Consider the following 20,732-nt stretch of genomic DNA (forward strand, 5'->3'; position numbering starts at 1 on the left):
GATGATACTGCTGTATCATGCACAATTCCTAAGAGCTCTGTTGAAACTGACCAATGAAATTATCAGAGTTTTGTAAATGACATAGTTCCAACATGTGACCGTAAGACTTTATTGTGTAACCCCCCAAAATAAAGGAATTTGTTTTTGAAAATAAACCCTTAAACATTAAGGTCTCATTCTATCAAGATCGCAACGTATTATTATTATTATTGAGAGATCTGAGGTGGCTGGAACCTCCAAAACTGAGTAATGTGAGTAAACAGCGATGACAGTTTGACCTTTTCTTGCAAAACATCAAGGTGTTAAAAAAATGTATATTATATAGTATCTAGTGTGGCTTATACGTTGTGTTTTTCTTTAACCAAAACGCTAAGGAAAATGTTTTCAATACTATTATTCTACCCTGGCACATGTGATCTATGCAGTGTCTGTCTAGTATTATTTTATTTTAAAAAAAGAAAAAAAAAACACAGAGAAAGAATGGGTTTTTTTTTCTGTCAGAATTAAAGATCATCCATCGTCAATAGATCTGCGAAAATTTCCAGGGAAGGAAACATTTCCAAACAAGTACCTCTGGAAAGTTTTAGCCCTATTTATAGTAGCAAGCTTAAATGGACACTTGTTGTACGTGTACAGAGTAGGTGTACAGCGTATGAGTACAGCGTATGAGTACAGAGTAAGAGTACAGCGTATGAATACAGCGTATGATTACAGCATATGAGTACAGCGTACGAGTACTACATCGTATGAGTACATCGTATGAGTACAGCGTATGAGTACAGGATATGAGAACAGAATATGAGTACAGCATATATGAGTACAGCATATATGAGTACAGCATATATGAGTACAGCATATATGATTACATTGTATTAGTACAGCCAGCAGTACAAGTAGAATTCTCCTTGTGATGAATAGAATACAAGTACTGTGCCGGCTAATTAGTTCTGAGTATACAGAGAAAGAATTATGAAGTTTCTTAAATACCCATCAGCTATATTTAATTTAGATTATAATATACTTTTAGAATAATGCTGCTGCAAGAACTAGGTTTACAAGAATGGCTAATAAGATTTACATTGATCAGAATTACCCTTTGTATACTGCACTAAAAAGTCTCCTGCACAAATCGAGCAGAAACCAAAGAAATCCCCACAAAATACCGAACGTAAGTTAAAACTCATTGATTTACCGAGCTGCTTTATACATTCCATCCGAGCACTTAGAATATTTGTTGTAGTCTGATTTTTTATTAGCTATTCTTCTTGTTGAGGTATTATATGACTCCTCTCTTTAAATTTTTATAAGTATCCTGGAAGGAAATAAAAAGAAGGAACAACATACTATAGTACAACTTGGAAACACTTGAACAATGGCACAGTTGTTTCCTTCTTTAAATATGAGGATTCACACGAAGTTGGGTTGGATATTATGAATGTGCATGTAAGCGTAAGAAAAATTGAACATGTATACTGGAAGGAAATAAAAAGAAGGAACAACATAATATAGTACAACTTGGAAACAATTGAACAATGGTACAGTTGTTTCCTTCTTTAAATCTGAGGATTCACACGACGTTGGGTTGGTATTATCAATGTCCCTATGAGCGTAAGAATTTTTTTTGTATGTATACTGGAAGGAAATAAAAAGAAGGAACAACATACTATAATACAACTTGGAAACACTTGAACAATGGCACAGTTGTTTCCTTCTTTAAATCTGAGGATTCACACGAGGTTGGGTTGGGTATTATGAATGTGCCTGTGAGCTTAAAAAAAAAAATCACATTCCGTTTAAAGGGATCGTATAGTGGAAAAGCTTTCAAAACTTTGAAAGAAAATTAGAAACTATTGTCAAAGACATTTCACGTAAAACACTCACTTGAAAATGAAGAATTACGCACAATTTTCCGTATAGTATGTATTCTTTTTTTGCACTATTTTTTTTGCAACTGCATGTGTTCACATTTCATAATATCCCTTGTCTATTTCATACATTTTAGAAAATGGTGGGGGTTCTTTTAGATAAATAGGACCAAAATATCACCCTTCCAGAAGCCGGCTCTCCTTGCCCTCCCTACCTCAACATCCCTCTATCTGACATCATCCATATCACCCAAGAAAAACATACTTAAACACTTACATCCGCCCATAACCCATACAAATTTCTTGTCTATTTAATACATTGCAACAAAACGTGGGCGTTCTTTTTAAAATTAATAAGACCAATATACTACCCTTTCAACAGCCGGCTATCTTTGCCCTTTATACTACCTCTTCTCATCATATCCGACTCCATCCATGTCACTCAAGAAAAACATACTAAAACACGTATGTTGATACCTGCGTATAACCCATGCAAACTCCTTGTCTATTATATACATTATAGTACACCGTAGACGTTCTTTTTAAAATCAATAAGATCAATGTACCACCCCTTCGATTATTTTCATTTTACGTAAGGTGATTCCACCTACCCCCTTCTCCCCCATGTGGCAGTGAACATTCACGGTGTACCCGGCTACTACACAAAAGTGACAATACTCGTCTGTGACAGGACAAAACTTCAAAATTTAGTTCCAGCATATTGACGAATGTGCGACGAATGTCTCAAATTAACTGAAAATGACATGACATAACGACAAATATGTTTACACTAAAATCACAACTTTGTAAGAAATTTTAAGAAACAAATATGTGAGAAACAAATATTAGAACTCAAAGTTCTATTTGTTATATTTAAAATATTGACAACTTTCGGTACAAAAGATCCTTTTTTAATTACGCTATACTTAAGTCAAAATTTGAAAATATTTAGAGCGCGTTTTCTCAAAACTCACATTTTGAACATTCGTCACTGCGCCAGAACGGGGACGATATTTGGCACGTAGACAGTTTTGGAAAGTCCAAAGCTTGTCAATTAAGCTAAGTCTCCGCACATAGTTGGATCAGTTTCAGTCTCCTCATTTCAGTGTCCTCATTTTTACTAGCCCTGTAACTAAGTACTGTGTACCCGGTATAAATTATACATTTGACATTTTAAACGTGTTACCGTTGACCTCTGTTCCTATGACGACCATATATTTTGATAGTATTTGACATCGGCAAGACACCTGTGAAGGTCCCATGTCAAAATGTTTCTTCTTGAAGTCATAGCAACAAAAAATATATCCATTAGCAATAAATTTGACCTTCAAGGACCTCTGTTCCAGGGGGCCTGCATGACAAAAGGTTTCGCGTTCGGTACCTACGCAACAAGTTTGAGTAAACTCTACTCAGCCATTTAGAAGGACTTCTGACACAAAATTACACTTAAATATACACTTCACGTATAGCCACGTGATATTTGACCTTGGTTCCCTTGGCAACTACACATTCTGAAAGTAATTGACATTTTAAATATATCTGTGAAGGTCCCTTGTCAATTCCATGTTTCCTTCAGTTTGGTTTTAGAGCAAAAATTGATTTTAACTAAATTTGACCTCTGACTTTTGGCTCCGGGGGGGGGGTGGTTCTGCGAGAGACAAGAGTTTCAAAGAATAGACCCAGTCGTTAATGAGAGAAGATTTAACTCAATATTGGACACACATACACCCACACCCACACCCATTCGCGCACGCAAACGAGGGCATGTTTTTGCCAGTACCTCAGTCAGGGACTTCCGGTCACCCTGGGGTACCCCACCGTAGCTACTCAGGAAAATCAACCATTACCAACTTTTGCTATGGCAACTTAAATTGTTGTATATGGCCCAACTGTCATAGGAACTATAATATATCATCCTCCCTATGGGGAGCGATGAGATAATTTTGCCTTTTGTTTTATTTCGAAGCGTCCAAAAAGTAGATCTCCAAGCATATCTCTTGTGGTGTGAAATTTAGTATAACTATGTTTCATACATTTCGTCCTTTAATGGTTGGTTAAGGTATCTGCATACTTTATGCAGCGCCCCCTTTATCAATTCGCCTGACTTATCGTTAACACACCTCAGAAGAAGGACATATAATACACATTTAGTACAATAATATATACTAAGTTAAAATCATAAAATACGGAAAGACATCTGTTCAAAATGTTAGGAGCAAATATCAGTATGTCAGAAAACGTATCAGCATGTTAAAAGTTAATGTCAACACGCAAATATGGAAATAAATATGTATTCCACAAAGCTCACTAGATCGGTGTATGAACCTGCATGATTTGTTTGATAATTTAAACTATAATTAAATACTTCATTAGTGAATGAGTAGAATGACGTGAACGCCTTTACATGATTCTGCAATCAACACTTGTATTCAACATGATAATAAATTATTCCACCTACATATTGTTTATCGCGTGATAATGTACAGTAAGTACTATTCTTGTCTTGTCTCCTTTCTATATCTCTTGGTACCGCTGTTGAAATTTCGCTGAGACTCCAAGTCATGCATGTTAAGTTGAATACTCAACCCTTCCACTCGCTAAAATATAAACAATAAGTTCAGGGAATCTGTTTAAACGAAACAGTGTGCAATAATTCACCAACGGCACCAGTACATGAAAGTTTACTTATTGTTCGTAGTGTACTGGTGCTGATTGGTTGGAAAATAGTTTTTTTATTAGTGGCTTTAATGGACAGGAAATCGGAGGCAATTAACTAGTTGAACTGCCTCATGCTAACCTTTTGATAAACAAAAATGTTTTGCCATGACACAATTCAACAAATTGGTGAAACTAATTCGTCAAAAGATGCGCCTAAGAGTCAGCAAAGAATTCTTACCTGTGAAGTCGGTCGTGATCGATACTACACAATTCTAAAATAATATAAGTGATGCGAAGCGCATGAGTATTACCCTCTTCCCTGCAGGTGTGGGGGGGCGGAAGTGGGAGGAAATATCCAAGTAGTGAATAGCGAAGTGGCTTCACACCAACTCGTGCGGTCCTTCATTATTTTTTACCGCTTTCAATGTTTCTTTTATTACCAATATTTTGGTAGAGATGTTTCTAGAAATCAATAAGCCAAACACTGTGCCATATACGTATTTCTTAGTTTACTATTTTCAACTTACATTCGCACTAAATGTTATATTTGCCAGTAGTAATATATGAGTTCCAAAGTTCATTGGTAAAAATGCACAACTAACAATTGTCCTGTAATAAAGATCGTATTGTTTGCAAGTTAACCAACGTACTTCAGAAGAACAAACGTTTAATCTCTTATGGCGTTCATAAGAAAAAGCAGTTGCCTAGCAAGATGTGAAAGAGAAATGTAAATATAGTAAAAAATTGAGAACCTAAAATACAAACATTTACTCGCACGCAATGCATCAAACCGAAAGTACCGAAGCTGATCAATGCACCTCATTTGGGAAAATATGTTCACTTGCGTTTTAAGACGAACTGCTCAATGACAATCATGGCTTTTGCCACCAAATTTGTATTCCGTTTTTGGCTTTCAATTCTCGTAGCGATTTTCTGCGGCTTGCAGTGTGAGTATTGAAACATGTGGTAGACAATTATAATAAATAAATGTATATCTTATTTAAGTTTAAAAGGTATTGGGCTAGGTTGAAACTTTTAAGTCGTTCCTATAAAAGCCCGCAACATACGTCTTTGATTACAACAACCAATTTTCGCTTCAAATAACTATAGGAGAATATTTACTAAACTTACTATTATCTAACTATTTTAACAAGAGGGCAATTCATAGAGTTTCATATCCCATCGCCAGCAAACACTACTTAAATGAACATATTATTATTAGCTACTCAATCTAGCAATACCGTTTTTTAAATTAATATGACTACATAATTTTGAGATTTTTTTTTATCTATGTCCATTTTATACTAATTTGTAACACTAGAAATATTACCAATCATTGTCAATCAGTGAAATTCTGATGTCGCGTGAAGGTAATTAAACGTAGACTAGCCCGACTTTGTCTTCTTGGGCGCTTATACGCAGGGAATAGACATAGGTTCCGCGCCTAGGCACAGTAGAAGTATACGTATCGCGCGTACTCACGCACCTGTTCTCAAGTCATGGGCTAGACACGGACGCAAAGTGAACCGCGTCACAAAACTGCAACTTTCCCACAATGCACTCATTGTCTTTGTTATTCAGGTGAAACCATTAGCATCGAGGATCATCATCGGTTGCATCGAATTCTTCTGAATGATTATTCTGACGATGGATTGCTATTGAGACCTGCAAACGACACGTCGTATCCTGTACAAGTTGGATTTAGATTCGCACCATTTATTTCGAAATTGGTAATGAAGATTTGAACAATTATGGCTATTTATTATGAGTAACCTATTTCTAAAAACAGTATAAAGTTGAGTTATTAGAACGCTTTACTTAATAATTAGGTTAGACGGGAGGGTCGGTTGTTCGGTCTGTGCAAGATATGAAACGTATTGGATGGTACAGAATACCAATCACATATATTTGAAAACTTCATACTTGAAATGTGTACTTTACACCAATGAACCGGTCTATCATCAACAAACTCACCAGCAGGAATCAGTCATTAAATATATTACATTTTACGTTTTTCGTTCATACTGTAGCATGAACTCAACCAGGAGTTGACATTACGAGGTATGCTGGAGTTGGTGAGTATAAACATGGTAACATGTGACATGATAAGAATGTTTCATATCACAATCAGGTGATCAATTTAGAAAAACACAATCGCATCAAGTAGAGGAAGACATGTAACGTTGCTTTTTTAAACCAGGGGTTTTTTACAAAGTATTTTGTAGTTCATATCTGACGAGTCGTCTAAGCATTTTAGCTCAGTGACAATCCTAACAACTAACAACACATTGCGTTAACTCTTCTGCTTTATCCGATTTTTGAGTATATACTCTGTAAATGACACTTTTAAATTCAGAGTTGGGAAGATTACCGCCTGCAATGGAATCCAAGCGACCATAAAGGTATAAACGAGACCAAAATCCATTTAAGGAGATCCGACGTTTTCACTATCTGGACCCCTGAGTTAGTACTGAATCAAAGGTATATAACTTCATTTATCTGAATACAGATTCACAATTCTTTAGTATTTATGAATCAGTGATAAAAAGGCATCAACCATTTCATTAGAGCCATCTCCATGCTGAAGGTATGGTTCAATCTCGTAATGTGTATATCGGTGGTGTTTTAGTGATATTAATGCTGTGTTACATAATGGCGATATGCTGTTAATGTGGGGAAATGACTATGACAACATTTGACTAATCATACTTTTATAAAATACTTCTCACTTCTCTCACCGACACCCATTGTCTGCTCTGTGTTTCCATTCATACAGTGGAGAAATGTGTTTTAATGGTTTATTGTATTAAATGTAAGCTGGTAGGTTTGAACACAATCATAAAAGTGTAAACAATGGCAATGTATTTTCAGCTATCAAACAGACTTTGCCAGTTTTCAACCAGAGAGCTACGTTGCAAGATTAGATTATACTGGTTTGCTGCGATGGTATACGTTGGCAGTGACGACATCACTTTGCCGAATGGACCTTTTGTATTTTCCGTTAGATAAACAGACATGCTGGCTTACTTTCACCACCTGGGAATACCAGACGACTGAGGTGAGGATACGAATGCAATGTTGTCTACCTCTATGTGAATTTAAAATTCCTTTGCAAAGGTTGGCCCCCATTTGAAGCGTCAGCTTTAACGCTTGAATTGATATGACTTTCAAGACACAACATAGACTCTGCCATCTGACTGACTGAGGGTACAAAAGCGTTTTTTTTTTTTGCCACTTAATCAGTTTAAAACCAAACCTAAATGTTACCTGTGTAAAATTGCTCGCCAACTGTAATTTTCCCCTTTTTTTGTTGTTACTAGTTTAACGCATTGTGATTTGTTTTATATCTATGCGCTATATAAGAACTGTTTTGTTACTAATATTATTATTAAAATGTGGTTGACGGCCGTTCTATGGAGTGGTGTAAAGGCCTGTAGATGCTAAATGACGCATGAATGAACATCATTTTTAAATGCATTTTGAAAATTACAACTTTACCTGCATGTTTTATAAAAGGTAAGCTATTTGGAAGGAAGTTTGGGAGGGAGTAGGCACTTGCCTTGTTTGCTACGCAACTATATCTATCAACGATATAAAAACATGTATAAAAAACATACTACGTTCTGATAAGTATACGAAGGTACAAATATCTCTTTATTTATACAAATAAAAATGTTGTGGTTTACTTGAAGACTGCAATCACGTTCCATGAGATGAACGGGACACTGACTAAAGTGTCAAACACTACATCAAAGTTCCGTCGTCCAGAGAAATATCGTTCTATGCTTAGTTTGGCTACAGAGGGTTTCAATCAATCAATCAGAAGACATTTATATAACGCCAAAATCAACAAAAATTGTACAAAGGCGCTTCCGTCCGATAAGCAGATGATATTGTGCAATAACAACAAACCTATTCATTATTAAATGAATGCCTCCGGGCTAAGCCATTGTGCACGACACGAGACTACCAATGAAACCTGATTGTTAAAATTTAATAGTGTGTTGTGTTTTATTATTTATTGATACATCTTACATCAAACATGTTATTGTAATGAATATCGAATGCATCATTTATATAAATAAGTATTTCATATATTCATTTCGTTTGTCAGTCGCTTAGTGTAATACGAATTGACAGAATATTTCAAGTCAAAAATGTGTGAGATAAATCGTGTAATGTAGACAAAATTAAAGTATTTTGAGACTTAAGAATATTTCTTAATCCTATTAAGACATATTGTAATCCTTAAATAAGCTTAACCAATATTTCATACTTACAGCAAGTGTTAGATGATAGTGTTCGTGTAATATCAACCAAATGATAGTATTTTGAAAGTGGGGTCATGTATTAGGGTACATTTGTAACAATTTATAAAGTAGTACGCAATTATCTTTTATCTGCAGCAAGTGTTCTATCTAATAGACGACCTCTTCAACAATGAAACGTACCTCCACTATATAGTCGATCAGAGCTTGTGGGATGTGAAAGTGTTGGATAGAGATGCTGGTAATGTATCATACGACTGTGATATTTGTGCTGGAGAGGAACAATCTCACGTCACATACGTCATCGAACTTAAACGAAGGCATCCTATGCTTTACTTTTTTAGCCTTATATTACCGTGCTTCATTTTGTCGATCATGACGTCGGCCGTGCCTTTTCTAGACAAGGTAAAGGATGCTGATCCTTCTACCTTTGGACTGACGAACATGCTGACATTGATGGTGTTTTTGACGTATCTGTTTTCTACACTTCCTTCATCAAGTCAGACATTATTTGGTAAGTGTAAAAGGTACTTCAGTTGTACCCGAAATTTTCATGCTTGGACGAGATCTTATATGTTTCTAGGACCTGAGACAATGCCCAGATGATTGCAATCAATGATTCGATATCTTATCTATTAATTATGGAAAATAGTTGCAAGTACATATTCGTAACGCGGAGTCTTCTTGTGCTGTTTTAGGCCAAGTGATTTATGTAATATTTTGTCTCTCTTTCTGGTTATTGAATCACTTTTTTTTCAATCATCTTCAGGCATTGCGCTGTAGGGGAACGCATGTATTTTGTAACACTTCAATGATGCTTTCGTCGACAGTGTTTAAGGATATATTATCATATACCTGACACTGATAATACAGCACGCCGTTCTACAATAGTTAACTATGTTTAAACTATTCCGTACACACTATGGAAAATTCATTGACACCCCAAGATTCACAGTGATACAATTACGTACGGTATAATTACCGAGCGATACTGATCTTAATAATACAAATCACCGTGTACAGCGACACGACGAAATGTTTTACACGATTCTTGCCTTAAATAATTCGATATGGCCTGAAATAAGTATCACTTACTTATTAAAAACTTCAGACGATCAAACTTGCCGGCTAGATGTAACAAGATGTAAATTTTCATTGGTATAGTGTTATAACTAACATCGTTTCAGAATCTTACACACATTGGACATGTGTAAAATACGTCCCCTATGTTATTCCAGATTAGGAAGATGGCACCACCATTGGTATTAACAGCACTGGTTTCAGGAACTATACTCTCGATATAAAGCAAAGGCATGCACTTATCCAGTGGTCAGGAGTGGTTTACATTATCTTTTCAACCCCATTAAAAAAAACAATTTGAGTTATAAGCACTTGCAATGAAAGTAAAACTATTTTATTGCATAAATATATCTCAGAATGCAACATTTAGCTTCTAGCAAATATTTCTTTAGGTGTAAGTGGGGGACATCCTTAGATCTCACTGCATTAGAGCTGGCTTTCATAGCCAAATCACCTTCCTTTCTGTGAAAATCCGGGATCCGCGTATGGTAAGTGCAAAACATACACCATAAATTCTGTTAACTGTTGATTGCTATTATATCCAATTTTCTATGTCTATTTTCTGTATTTTAGGTTTTTACATCATAATTGCACTCGCGGAAGGTACGGTGACCACTTTGGGAACAATCTTTTGGCTCCGATTTCAATCTGTTTCAAAGAATAACGTAGCGAGCAAAATGGCACCACAGAAGAAGCACAATCCAAATCTCGTTTCTAAACAACCAGTGGCAACAAGCCAGGATCCCGGTGTAGGTCAGGTGAAAGATGAGTCACACAAAGGAGATGAGGAAAATGGACCTGTACAAGAAGAGGAGGAAACGCAAACTAAGAGTAAAACTGAAGATGATGGTCAGGTGAAAGATGAGTCACACAAAGGAGATGAGGAAAATGGACCTGTAAAAGAAGAGGAGGAAACGCAAACTAAGAGTAAAACTGAAGATGATGGTCAGGTGAAAGATGAGTCACACAAAGGAGATGAGGAAAATGGACCTGTAAAAGAAGAGAAGGAAACGCAAACTATGAGTAAAACTGAAGATGATGCCTGTGGAGATAAGCCTGATCAAAAACATCTTACATGGTGGAAATGTGTGCTACTTGTAATCTTAATTAAATTTACATCAACAGCGTACTTGATCATAATATGTCTTGTTGCTGCCAAAAATTCGCATGATATATCTTAGATAACCTGCAAATGATATAACACCGGGTTTTCAAATACATCAAAACCTGTATTTAATGTTCTAAGCATGACTCGAGAAATTTAAAGCTCTACACATAATCCGTTAGAAAGTCTATCAAATTAAAAAGAAAATCAAATCTCAATTCACAAACGTGTACCCGCATCCACAGACAAGATACTATTCGACGTTTTATTGTCTTCTTTATCGGTGATATTAACGTGTCGTAATTAACGTCTGGGTGTGATTTTGTGTAGCAGCAACTATAATATTACATTAGGGTGCTCCGGCTCCATATTTCAGGGCTCAATTATTAAATATGTAGAACAGCAGTGAAAGAGAAACTCCAGAGAGAGATATAATTGTAGAATACAAACTTGATTTACTGAAAATATTGTGTGTAAAAGTAAGTTGGCCTGACGTTTCGATCGAGCAGGATCTTCTTCAGAAGCTGAATGACAAGTAACTGTAACAGAAGGGACAAAAACACGCATAGAATCCAGACAGGTTGATGAACATGGTGAGCACAAAGAGATAGATATAAGGGTATTAGTAGACAAGGGATGCAGAGAATATTGTTGCCGGAGTGAATATATTAATCATTTCAACTTCATGAGAAGGACCAATAACTTCTCAATGATATAGACTCTTGGTCACAGAGTCTTTTACTTATAATTACTAAGGCACATAGAAGAGGGCTATAACTAACCACATTTTGATAAACATGAGATGCAACAGGTTGTCATCTGTGGTCAAGCATGAGGATTTCATGGAATTAAGACAAAAGGGGCTTGTACGACTATGGTGCGGGTGAGGGGTGAATAAACTCGTGAACAGGAAGTAAGTAGTTACTTTTAAGACAAAGAGGCATATAAGCATATGCTTAAAGTGATACAATGGGGATATAACTTCATAATGTACATTACATATAAACGATGCTTCTTCGAAAGAAGGAAACATTTTAGGATAAGATTATTGTTTACACCATAATACTATTCGACTTTTCATATTTTTTGCTTTCTGTTATATCTCTTCTTCTTCGTAATTAACGTATGTGATTTGCGCTAGCGTTTAAAATAATCGGCAATTACAGTCAATTCGACTTCGAAACTGAATGACTATTCTCATAGCAGATGGGTTGTTCACATTAACGTATGAACAAAGCAACAGACATAATCATAGTCAATTTACCGATAGAGGAGAAAATCTCTTCTTAAATGAATATTTATTCCAAACAGTGTTCCTTAGTAGAGATAAAGCAGATTATAAAAATAGATATTATGTACACCATGAGAACCTTGTAGTTATACAAAAGGGTACAAACACCAATACCACACACATCCCCACTTTGGGAGCCATTTTGCTCATGGTCACAGCAAATACCATTGCTCCATAGACGTTTCATTATTATATGACCAAGGAGGAAAGGGGGACAAAACAAGCCCGGGAAGGGAAAAGGGGGTTAAGAAAGGAAACCACATGCGCGCTTTGCTGCAAAATGAAGATCAAAAGAACAAGGCTGTATCGACCAGACGTCCCTTTTTAATATATTTCTACTATGGAAAACCTGTGGAGGAAGCCAATTGTTCATCAATGTTTTAACCATTATTATAGCAATTACTTGTATATTGAAATATGTAGCTTATTCCGAGTACCTTGCATTAATTGTTTGAATATATTTTTTTTTCTCACTGACTAACTGAAGAATCATCCTGATAGCGAAGCATTTATGACTCCATGCAACATCATGGAAACATATGACGTCAGCGATCAAAGAAGCAAAGTATATACAAAATTATGAGCATATTATATCAATTAGATATTATTATAGACATTCTTCATCTCAAAGTTTTATTCACTAGTCAATCGTGTTATTTTATTAATAGAATAGCTTGTTTTTTCACATTCTCTGTTAACCTTGCTAAACTGCTCTTCACTTAGCAAGCTATTTGTTGTCTCAGCTTTTGCTTGTTTTGCATAAATACACCATTTCAACTATCATTTATGTAAATATGTATTTCCGTTATTTGAGTTCACAAAGATAAAGTGTTTATCTCTAACGAAGACTTATTAGTCACTTTATATATATATATATATATATATTGAAAAAGAATACTCGTTTAACATATTGTAGCATATAGTTTGTTTAAATATCATAAAAAATAGAGAACTGGTAAACATGATCGCTACTAACTGTAGGTATAGGTAACATTTTCACAAGTGAAATGACAATGGAATTCATAGGTTACGTGTTGCAATTTCTTTCCAGTCATTAGCATTTACTGTTAGCCATTGTGAAAGTTGATTTCAATTTTGAAATATAATGATTAGTTTTATGTAATAAATTTTAAGAAACGTAGTTATCCATTGATCGAGAAAGGAAGGGCTTGGTGGTGTTTTCAATCATTGCCCTTTTATGCTTTTCGAATTAGAATTTTACTAAAATAATAACAGTCCTGTCCTTAGTGTTCAAGGCAACATCTTTTTATACTCCACCCACATGTAAATTATAATAATAAGGTACTATCGTGATTAGCTCGTAGAGGGAAAGTTATAAACACTACTGAGGGAACCGAGGCAAACGTTTAGAATTCGCGATTGTGAGCCAACTTATTAAACAAAATGCATTTATCTGTCAGAATTTATCATCTTACTTAACATATCATTGTTGCTAACTTTGATATAACTCCAGTTTGTATCAATGTTTAAATACAACAATAGTAAGTTTCTTGACCTGACCCTATAAAGCTCTGATATATTGGCATTGGGCCTTGTCGCGACTCTTCTTCGAAACGTCGAAATTATTTACAGAGTCGCCACAAAATAGGAATTATGCTTGCCTTCCTTTTTGGAATATAAAACGAGAACTAACCAGATTGCGTTATTTCCTGACATTTTTAATGACTGTGCAGATTTTTTTGCTATGAGAGTCGTAAGTTTTCGTCACAAACCTCTTGACTCAGTAGTAACCAAAGTTTTGAAAGCTGCTGATGGGAGCTCTAGAGGGAACTAAACTTATCATCAATTGACCCTGCTTTGCTACCACATGTACTTCCGTCCATGCTCTTAAACAATCAAGCCAAAGAAACCAGATCCTGATTGATAGCATATTAATAAAAATGTTGTCCCACTGCTTTTGGCACTTTTTATTTGGAAGGAAAAACTAAACACACATGCTCAGAAGATATGTATAGAAGCATATGTGCATTTTGTGGTACTTTTGGATTGAAATACTAGATTATGCGTAAAAATCAGCGTGAAACCAACAATTTCTACACACCAAAGTAACTTCTTTGATCCAAATTTAGGACTTCTAACATTTAAAATAAAATAAATCTACATTTTTACTTAAGGTAACATTGAGTGCAACATTTCCTCAATTGACCAATTGTTGTACCACGTGTACTTCTATTCATTCTCATTAATGTGCAATCCACAAAAACAGATCATGATTTATAACATATCAAAAAAGTTGTTCTCCTGCTGCTTCTCGGCCCGTTTCCTGAAGAAGAACGGAGAAGATATTGGTGAAGAGATGTGAGGAGTGTTGGGGACATGCAAGCACTGGTTCCTGTAGTTACTTCAGTAGATCTCCCATGGAAGCATCAGGATATCTCTTTCTGCTGTCAGAGTTGTTTGGTTTGGTACGTGCTGTGACCTCATCTTACTACATGGAGACCTTTGATATCACACCTATTCGTAGTCTATATATGTGACTGATGTTAACTTAGCACATCAACTTTCTTAAAACATTTACAAAACAACAGACATTTAACTACAGTAAGTAGGTTGAAAAATCCTTGATGAACATATGCAGGAGCAGAAAATGGCATACCTCAGTAGATTATGTGTAGGGGGCACAAACCGTTATTGTTAACTGACGCCACCGTATTCATGTCTGAACTGAGGGTTCATGGGATTTTTCATAATTGGTTGACTCCCATTTGTGCCGAAGCAGCCATGTTGGTTACCACTAAAAACACTGTTTTCTTCCTCTGTACCCCCTTTTTCCCCCGACACAGGTATGATTTTGTTAGGAATCACTTTGTAAGAAGGTAAATTTTACATAGGTCAAAATAAGGTATCTATGTGGTCATATCATTAAGGAGTGGACACGAACTCAATCCTTTTCGGCAGTTGTTTTATTTACGTTCGTGTTCTGGCCCTTACATATGGAGATTTCGCATAGGACGGGGTTTTGCGATATGTTGTTTATACATAGACTATAGGTATAGATTTTGACCATATTATTGGTACTGTGTATTCGTTAGTGGACAGGATTTATCATGGACAATAGCTAATGGTTTTAAGCTGTTGTAATATGATTCAGATTTACGAGACAGCCATTATTGTTTTAAACTCATAGAATCAGTTTAATTGGTCACAAAACTCATGGTGAATTATTATGACATGCATCATTATCAACCATTGTTGACCATCAAGTCTTGAAAGGGATACTGATTCCTGTGTTGGCATTTGTAGTGTCACAAGTCATGTAATTGGTGGGGGCATGTTGGGATATCCCATATATCTAGAAGGAGTGTTTCCCTTTTTTAACTAACTTAAATGACTTATGTTAAGTACCAGTTTACTATCACCTTATACAGTTTGATGTTGATCTTAATACATCTGTGCCGTAGCAGCCATGTTGGTTAACACTAAAAACACTGTTTTATTCCTCTGTACCCCTATTTCCCCCAAAACAGATAAAGCATAGGCCCTGGGGCCTAACGAGAAGGACCGACCCGGAATCAGCCTGACCGGGGCAACATATTTACTAAATATGACTCAAAACATTCTCTGTGCATGGTATTGATATTCAACAGCCACTCCACGTAGGATATAGACCTCATACAACGTAATGCCAAAGCTGGTTTAGACTTTGTCTAGACTACTACGTTAACAACTAACATACTCGTTATGGCCTCGAGGCCTAGGCCTAACTAACATGATAGGTGTTGCATGCATTGAACGTATTACATTCTTAGCAAATGTTACATATTATTACCATGTACTTAACGTACGCACAGATGTCAAATTTCACTGAACTTAGTCTTCACGTAACACGATTTGGAGGGGATTTAATTTTTCGTGCATTTGGCAACTGCTTTGTAGGTTGAAGAGAAGAACTTTGTCAGGTAAAAGCTTAATGACAAAGTGCTTATTGAGAACTAACAATTAATAAGACATGCTATATTATGAATGTCACCTTTCAACGTTGACATTTTGCGCAAGTCGCTGTGCGTCTGGATAAGTACACTTTTCATAATGATGCTGTACTTTATACTTTGCTTTATGGGTCAGAAATGCCGCCCATCAACGGTATTGTAAATTTTCCACCTGTACTTGTATAGCTCATAGCTCTAGAGCTGGAATAAGATAATACATCCTAGTATGACATTTGAAGTTCAGTTTTTATCAACATGCATTTTGTGTTCTGTGTACTAATTGTACTGAGAAGCCATACTGATACTATAATACCAATACATTTGCACAGTAACTCTTGTTTGTTATGCCTTATAAGTAAAATATGTTTGCTCATATTCACACAATAAGTTCGTATTATTTGATTTACATTTATCGTCATAATGATAAGGATGACAAAGCAAAAGGAAGACTATCGGTTTGTGTTAGTTGACGTGGCTCAAGAACTGACTGAAGACGAGATCCAGAAGATGACCTTCAAATTGGGTATCCCTCGCAGTGATCGTTCAAAAATAAAACGTGGCGTACAACTTGTCGACACGTTGGGGAGGTTGGATTTGTTACTTGTGACAATGTTGATAAGTTTCTTAAATTACTAGCGGATGGTCAGAATATGGTGGCTCATGGAAAGCTGCTTGATTACAAGAAGACTTATTTATCAGGTAATTCATATATATATTCTGATGCTAAAATGGCAGGTTTACGAGCAATACTTTAATGAATCAACATTTCCAAAAGTGTATTCTTGAGTTATCTTTAAGAATCAAAGAGCTTAATGAAAATTATTGATAAATAATGTATTTATTGTGATACTAGAAAAAGATTATCCCCCGCGTTAGTGTTATCTTTTCATCACTGTGTATAAGGTCATCATGAAATAATTAAAACTTCAATACAAACAAACACCTAAATCAAAATCCTGATGTTTCGGTTGTTTAGAGTTTCTACTTCGAGTTTTGATGACCGAGAAAAAAAAAATTACAAAAACGTACATCTTAAACAGTTACTAAAACAAATAAAGGATTAAAACTAGCACATATGGTGTAAATTTTAACAACCCTTCCAAGATGGCTTAGGGATAACACCCCTTGTGTAATTTTAACCCTAAGATATTATCTGATAAACTGATTTAATTTCTAAATTCTTATTCAATGCAAAGTATTCATCCTCGTGATCGATGAAAAACTACCAAATATTTTTTCTTGTCTTCAGATGACAACAATCATGCTCCACATGCCTCTAAAGATGTCTCGGATAGCCACAGGGACGTCTCAAGTGATCCGATTGATTCTCCAGATATTCCAGCAGGTAACTACAGAAAGTCATTATTTTATTCTAGTAGGTTTACGATAATGGATGTATAATTTGGAATACTTTAATTAACAGGGAAATAATATCTTTTAAACAATATATATAAACATAACATTTGTGAAGTAGTTACTGTTAGCAAACGTTATAAGATACATTCGAACGAGCTGGAAACTAAATATAACATGGTTCTAGAGATAAAAGCTAAATAAAAAGGAAAGGAAGGAAGTATTTGACATATACAGAACGTTTCTAAAACTCCTTCACGCAATTATCAAATTAAATAATGCTCTATTCCTTCTTAAACTATTGACACAATTTGCTTATTACTAACAGATCCAGTCAAAAGATGCCAAAAACATCCAAAATATGAAATGGACAAATGCTGCGTGAAATGTGCGGTTGTAACATGTGTAGAATGTGCACTTAACGATCACAAAGCTCAACCATGTGACGTCATCCCGCTGGAGAATATTCCCAAAATTTTGAAGACACAACAAGGCCACGTAGACGATGCATGGCAATCATTTGTTCAGCAACGAGACAGCGTTACTAACATGTACAAGGAACAAAAACAACTACAAGACAACGTGCGAGATTTAATACGGGAGGAAATAGAGTCCACTGCCGAAGAAGCTATAAAGAAAATCGAAAACAATCGGAAAAGTTTGCTGCAAGCTGTTCATGAACAGGGTATTACAGAATCAGATGCGTTTTCAAGAAAGATGAAGAAGATCAAGGATGAATACACAACTTTAGAGGAACAGAAAATAGCCAATATGAACAGGGAATTCGAGGATCTAGACAAGCTGCAAAAAGTTAATGATACCTTAGAAAATATTAGCGGTGTCTCTGCTAGTTTTGGTAGAATGCTATCTCTTGAAGATAAACAAATTGATTTTTCTTCCACGAAAGTTGAAAATGATGGCACCTTCTGCAAAGTCACTAACGGTAAACTTGTCGGCGGTGTCATGGTCAAGAAAAATCAATGTGTTCATCTACTTGATCAACGGTCTCAAGTTAAAGGTGTTCTATTTACCTGCTTTGATCCCAATGATTCGAAAAAGGAATATTGGAAACATCCGTATCAAATTAACGATCACATATCTCCAATTGTTTTGTCTAATCGAGCAATGTATCATGATAATCATTTCAGATTGTTGTTTGCTGCTGGAGGAACGGCTTATTTTGTTGATTTTATCCCGTCTAGGGAAGGTCTGTACGAGGGTGTCAAGCATGTGGAGCTCGTTGAAATCAATGCTGTTGTACCAGGTTCTTGGATTACTTCTATATACGCCCACCACAATACCAACCATTACCGTAGTGAGTTTATAATATCACTCAGCGGATGCAATGTCCTTCATCGGTGTAATTTGGTTCATAAAGGAGCCTTCGCTGAGATCAATATTTCCCCGTTGATTTCCGCAACACATAGGAGTCTAAACTCTATCACTTACAATGAAACGATGTTTGCAATAGTTATTCAGGGATCAAATGAAGTCATAATGTTCACAAACGATGGCATAATTAAACGTTGTGGTACATTAAGCCCTCCTGCCGGTCCAACGTTACTGAAGCCTGTTTCTGTCTTTTGGATGGGAGCAAGATGGTTGGTTATCTGGATGAGCACAGAAACCAAAGGGTCTTGGTTGGTAATGATGTACAAACCAAAAGAAGATCGAATGGAGGAGGTATATCGAGGTGTCGTAACCAGCATTTTGGATGTACCAGTTAGCATTACTAACAGTGAAAGAAATGTTGTAGTAAGCCTAGTAAATACCTCCACTGCTATATTTAAATTTTGAATGTTGCCACAAAGTGCAGGGTCTTTTCTAACGTAAAAACGGGCCGTTGTTCCCAGTCCCATTCACACCCCCAGTTAGATCACTTGCCTCTACCCAGTAAAACTCTTTAGCCATGCCGGTTTGTTAAAAGATTGCGAAAAAATCATCATTGCTAGTCTATTGTGCTCCACATTGGCTAATCCCAAATCCTAAAGCATACCAAACTACGGCCAAACTTTAATACACCATGGCTGTGCATTGTTTGGGCAGAAGGTTAATACGTTTCTGAATTGTATGAACACTGTTTTTGTTAAGGTTTTTATTGTGCTTAAAATATTCACAGTAGGTTATTATTCTGCCTATGCCGACGTGCTATGGTCATGTTGGTCCCTTTTTGAGAAATGACACCCTCCACCCACCCACCACTCAAAATGTATTAAAAGGGGTCCTGGTTTTCCTTGTGTGCTATCTACCTATCGTTACGTGTTATAGGGCTCACTCCGGATCAATTAAAGGACATTGACTTCATTTAATCATAAAGACTGACACGGGATTTGTAGGCCATAACCACTGAGAAGGCACATGGAATACTTCCAGTGCCTATCATGACAACATTTTGAAGACGTTTTAAAATAAGTCTACTTATGCGATGGAATTGTGTCGTGTGTATACAAATGTAAAAGATTTACACGGCCACTACTAAGAAAATGGTGACAAAACTATTTGCTATTGTGCATTTTGTGTTGCGAGTCTATTGCAGAGATGTTGAATAAAAATACACTTAAGCTTTTCCCGAGGTTGACCCTAATTCTCATTTCTATTCGTGTGACATTTACTTTAATTTGCTTCCGGAATTCAAATACTACTTGTGCAAATATGTCAGTGATCGGTATTTATACACGTTTTATAATCATTTTGTCTGTAGTATTACGAATACATTAAAACCACCGACGTTTTACCTGACCAAATGAAAAACTTTTGTATCCTCTATTTAAAAATTAATCTTGCATTCTGGCTCATAGAGGTATGGAAGCCAATGAACATTTCCAATGCTTAAAGCCCAGCTGTATATGAATTATTTAGCTGTATGCAATAAAATTGCGAAATCACAAGCATTAATAAACCCTTAATGTGACTAGGCACATTGTCAGCCCTCAACCCCCCACCCACCCCTTCAGTATTAATTTTTGTTATACTTGTCTAAGATGTATGCCGATTCCTTATAAACCGTAAATATTAAATAAATCATCTCACTAGTCTGCATTGCATGAAAAAAAAATTGCTCGTCAATGATCACCGCCAAATAACACTTGCTATAACATTTTCTTTAACCATGAATTTAGATTAGACACAAATATTTCTATTTCTGTTTCCAGAAAACGACGT

The 20,732-nt window shown here is 35.9% G+C and overlaps 2 protein-coding genes across 6 annotated transcripts in view; both read left to right on the top strand.

Moving 5' to 3' along the window:
• Positions 1-13,039, top strand: part of LOC139983587 (neuronal acetylcholine receptor subunit alpha-3-like) — a 17,256-nt gene extending 4,217 nt beyond the window's left edge. For 2 of the 3 annotated variants that reach the window (XM_071997242.1, XM_071997244.1), the window contains exons 2-6: positions 6,554-6,598; positions 6,880-7,004; positions 7,395-7,581; positions 8,930-9,305; positions 10,445-13,039. In XM_071997242.1, the coding sequence (XP_071853343.1) occupies positions 6,587-6,598; positions 6,880-7,004; positions 7,395-7,581; positions 8,930-9,305; positions 10,445-11,052 (1,308 nt within the window). In that variant the 5' untranslated portion in view covers positions 6,554-6,586 and the 3' untranslated portion in view covers positions 11,053-13,039. Of the gene's footprint in view, positions 1-5,315; positions 5,471-6,104; positions 6,254-6,553; positions 6,599-6,879; positions 7,005-7,394; positions 7,582-8,929; positions 9,306-10,444 lie in introns of those variants that run through there. The other variant, XM_071997241.1, reaches the window with a different exon arrangement.
• Positions 13,040-14,976: 1,937 nt separating this feature from the next.
• On the top strand, positions 14,977-20,142 carry LOC139983498 (uncharacterized). Of its 3 annotated transcripts, none has more exons than XM_071997078.1 (5): positions 14,978-15,071; positions 15,756-15,907; positions 16,646-16,916; positions 17,467-17,562; positions 17,899-20,142. In XM_071997078.1, the coding sequence occupies exons 3-5, from the start codon at positions 16,868-16,870 to the stop codon at positions 19,365-19,367; spliced, it is 1,614 nt and encodes a 537-aa protein (XP_071853179.1). In that variant the 5' UTR covers positions 14,978-15,071; positions 15,756-15,907; positions 16,646-16,867; the 3' UTR covers positions 19,368-20,142. The 3 variants fall into 3 exon arrangements, with proteins under 3 accessions (XP_071853180.1, XP_071853179.1, XP_071853178.1); XM_071997077.1 differs by having other exon boundaries at positions 15,756-15,858; XM_071997079.1 differs by lacking the exon at positions 17,467-17,562 and having other exon boundaries at positions 14,977-15,071; positions 15,756-15,858.
• The last annotated feature ends 590 nt before the right edge of the window (positions 20,143-20,732 follow it).

The sequence above is a fragment of the Apostichopus japonicus genome, chromosome 16 (assembly GCF_037975245.1).
Source record: "Apostichopus japonicus isolate 1M-3 chromosome 16, ASM3797524v1, whole genome shotgun sequence".
Lineage (NCBI taxonomy): Eukaryota > Metazoa > Echinodermata > Holothuroidea > Aspidochirotida > Stichopodidae > Apostichopus > Apostichopus japonicus.

Excerpts from the sequence above, each read along its gene's own strand:
- LOC139983498 (XM_071997078.1), top strand. The coding sequence starts at position 16,868 with ATGGTGGCTCATGGAAAGCTGCTTGATTACAAGAAGACTTATTTATCA. Across the intron at positions 16,917-17,466 it reads CAAGAAGACTTATTTATCAG|ATGACAACAATCATGCTCCA; the intron begins GTAATTCATATA and ends TCTTGTCTTCAG. Across the intron at positions 17,563-17,898 it reads TTCTCCAGATATTCCAGCAG|ATCCAGTCAAAAGATGCCAA; the intron begins GTAACTACAGAA and ends TATTACTAACAG.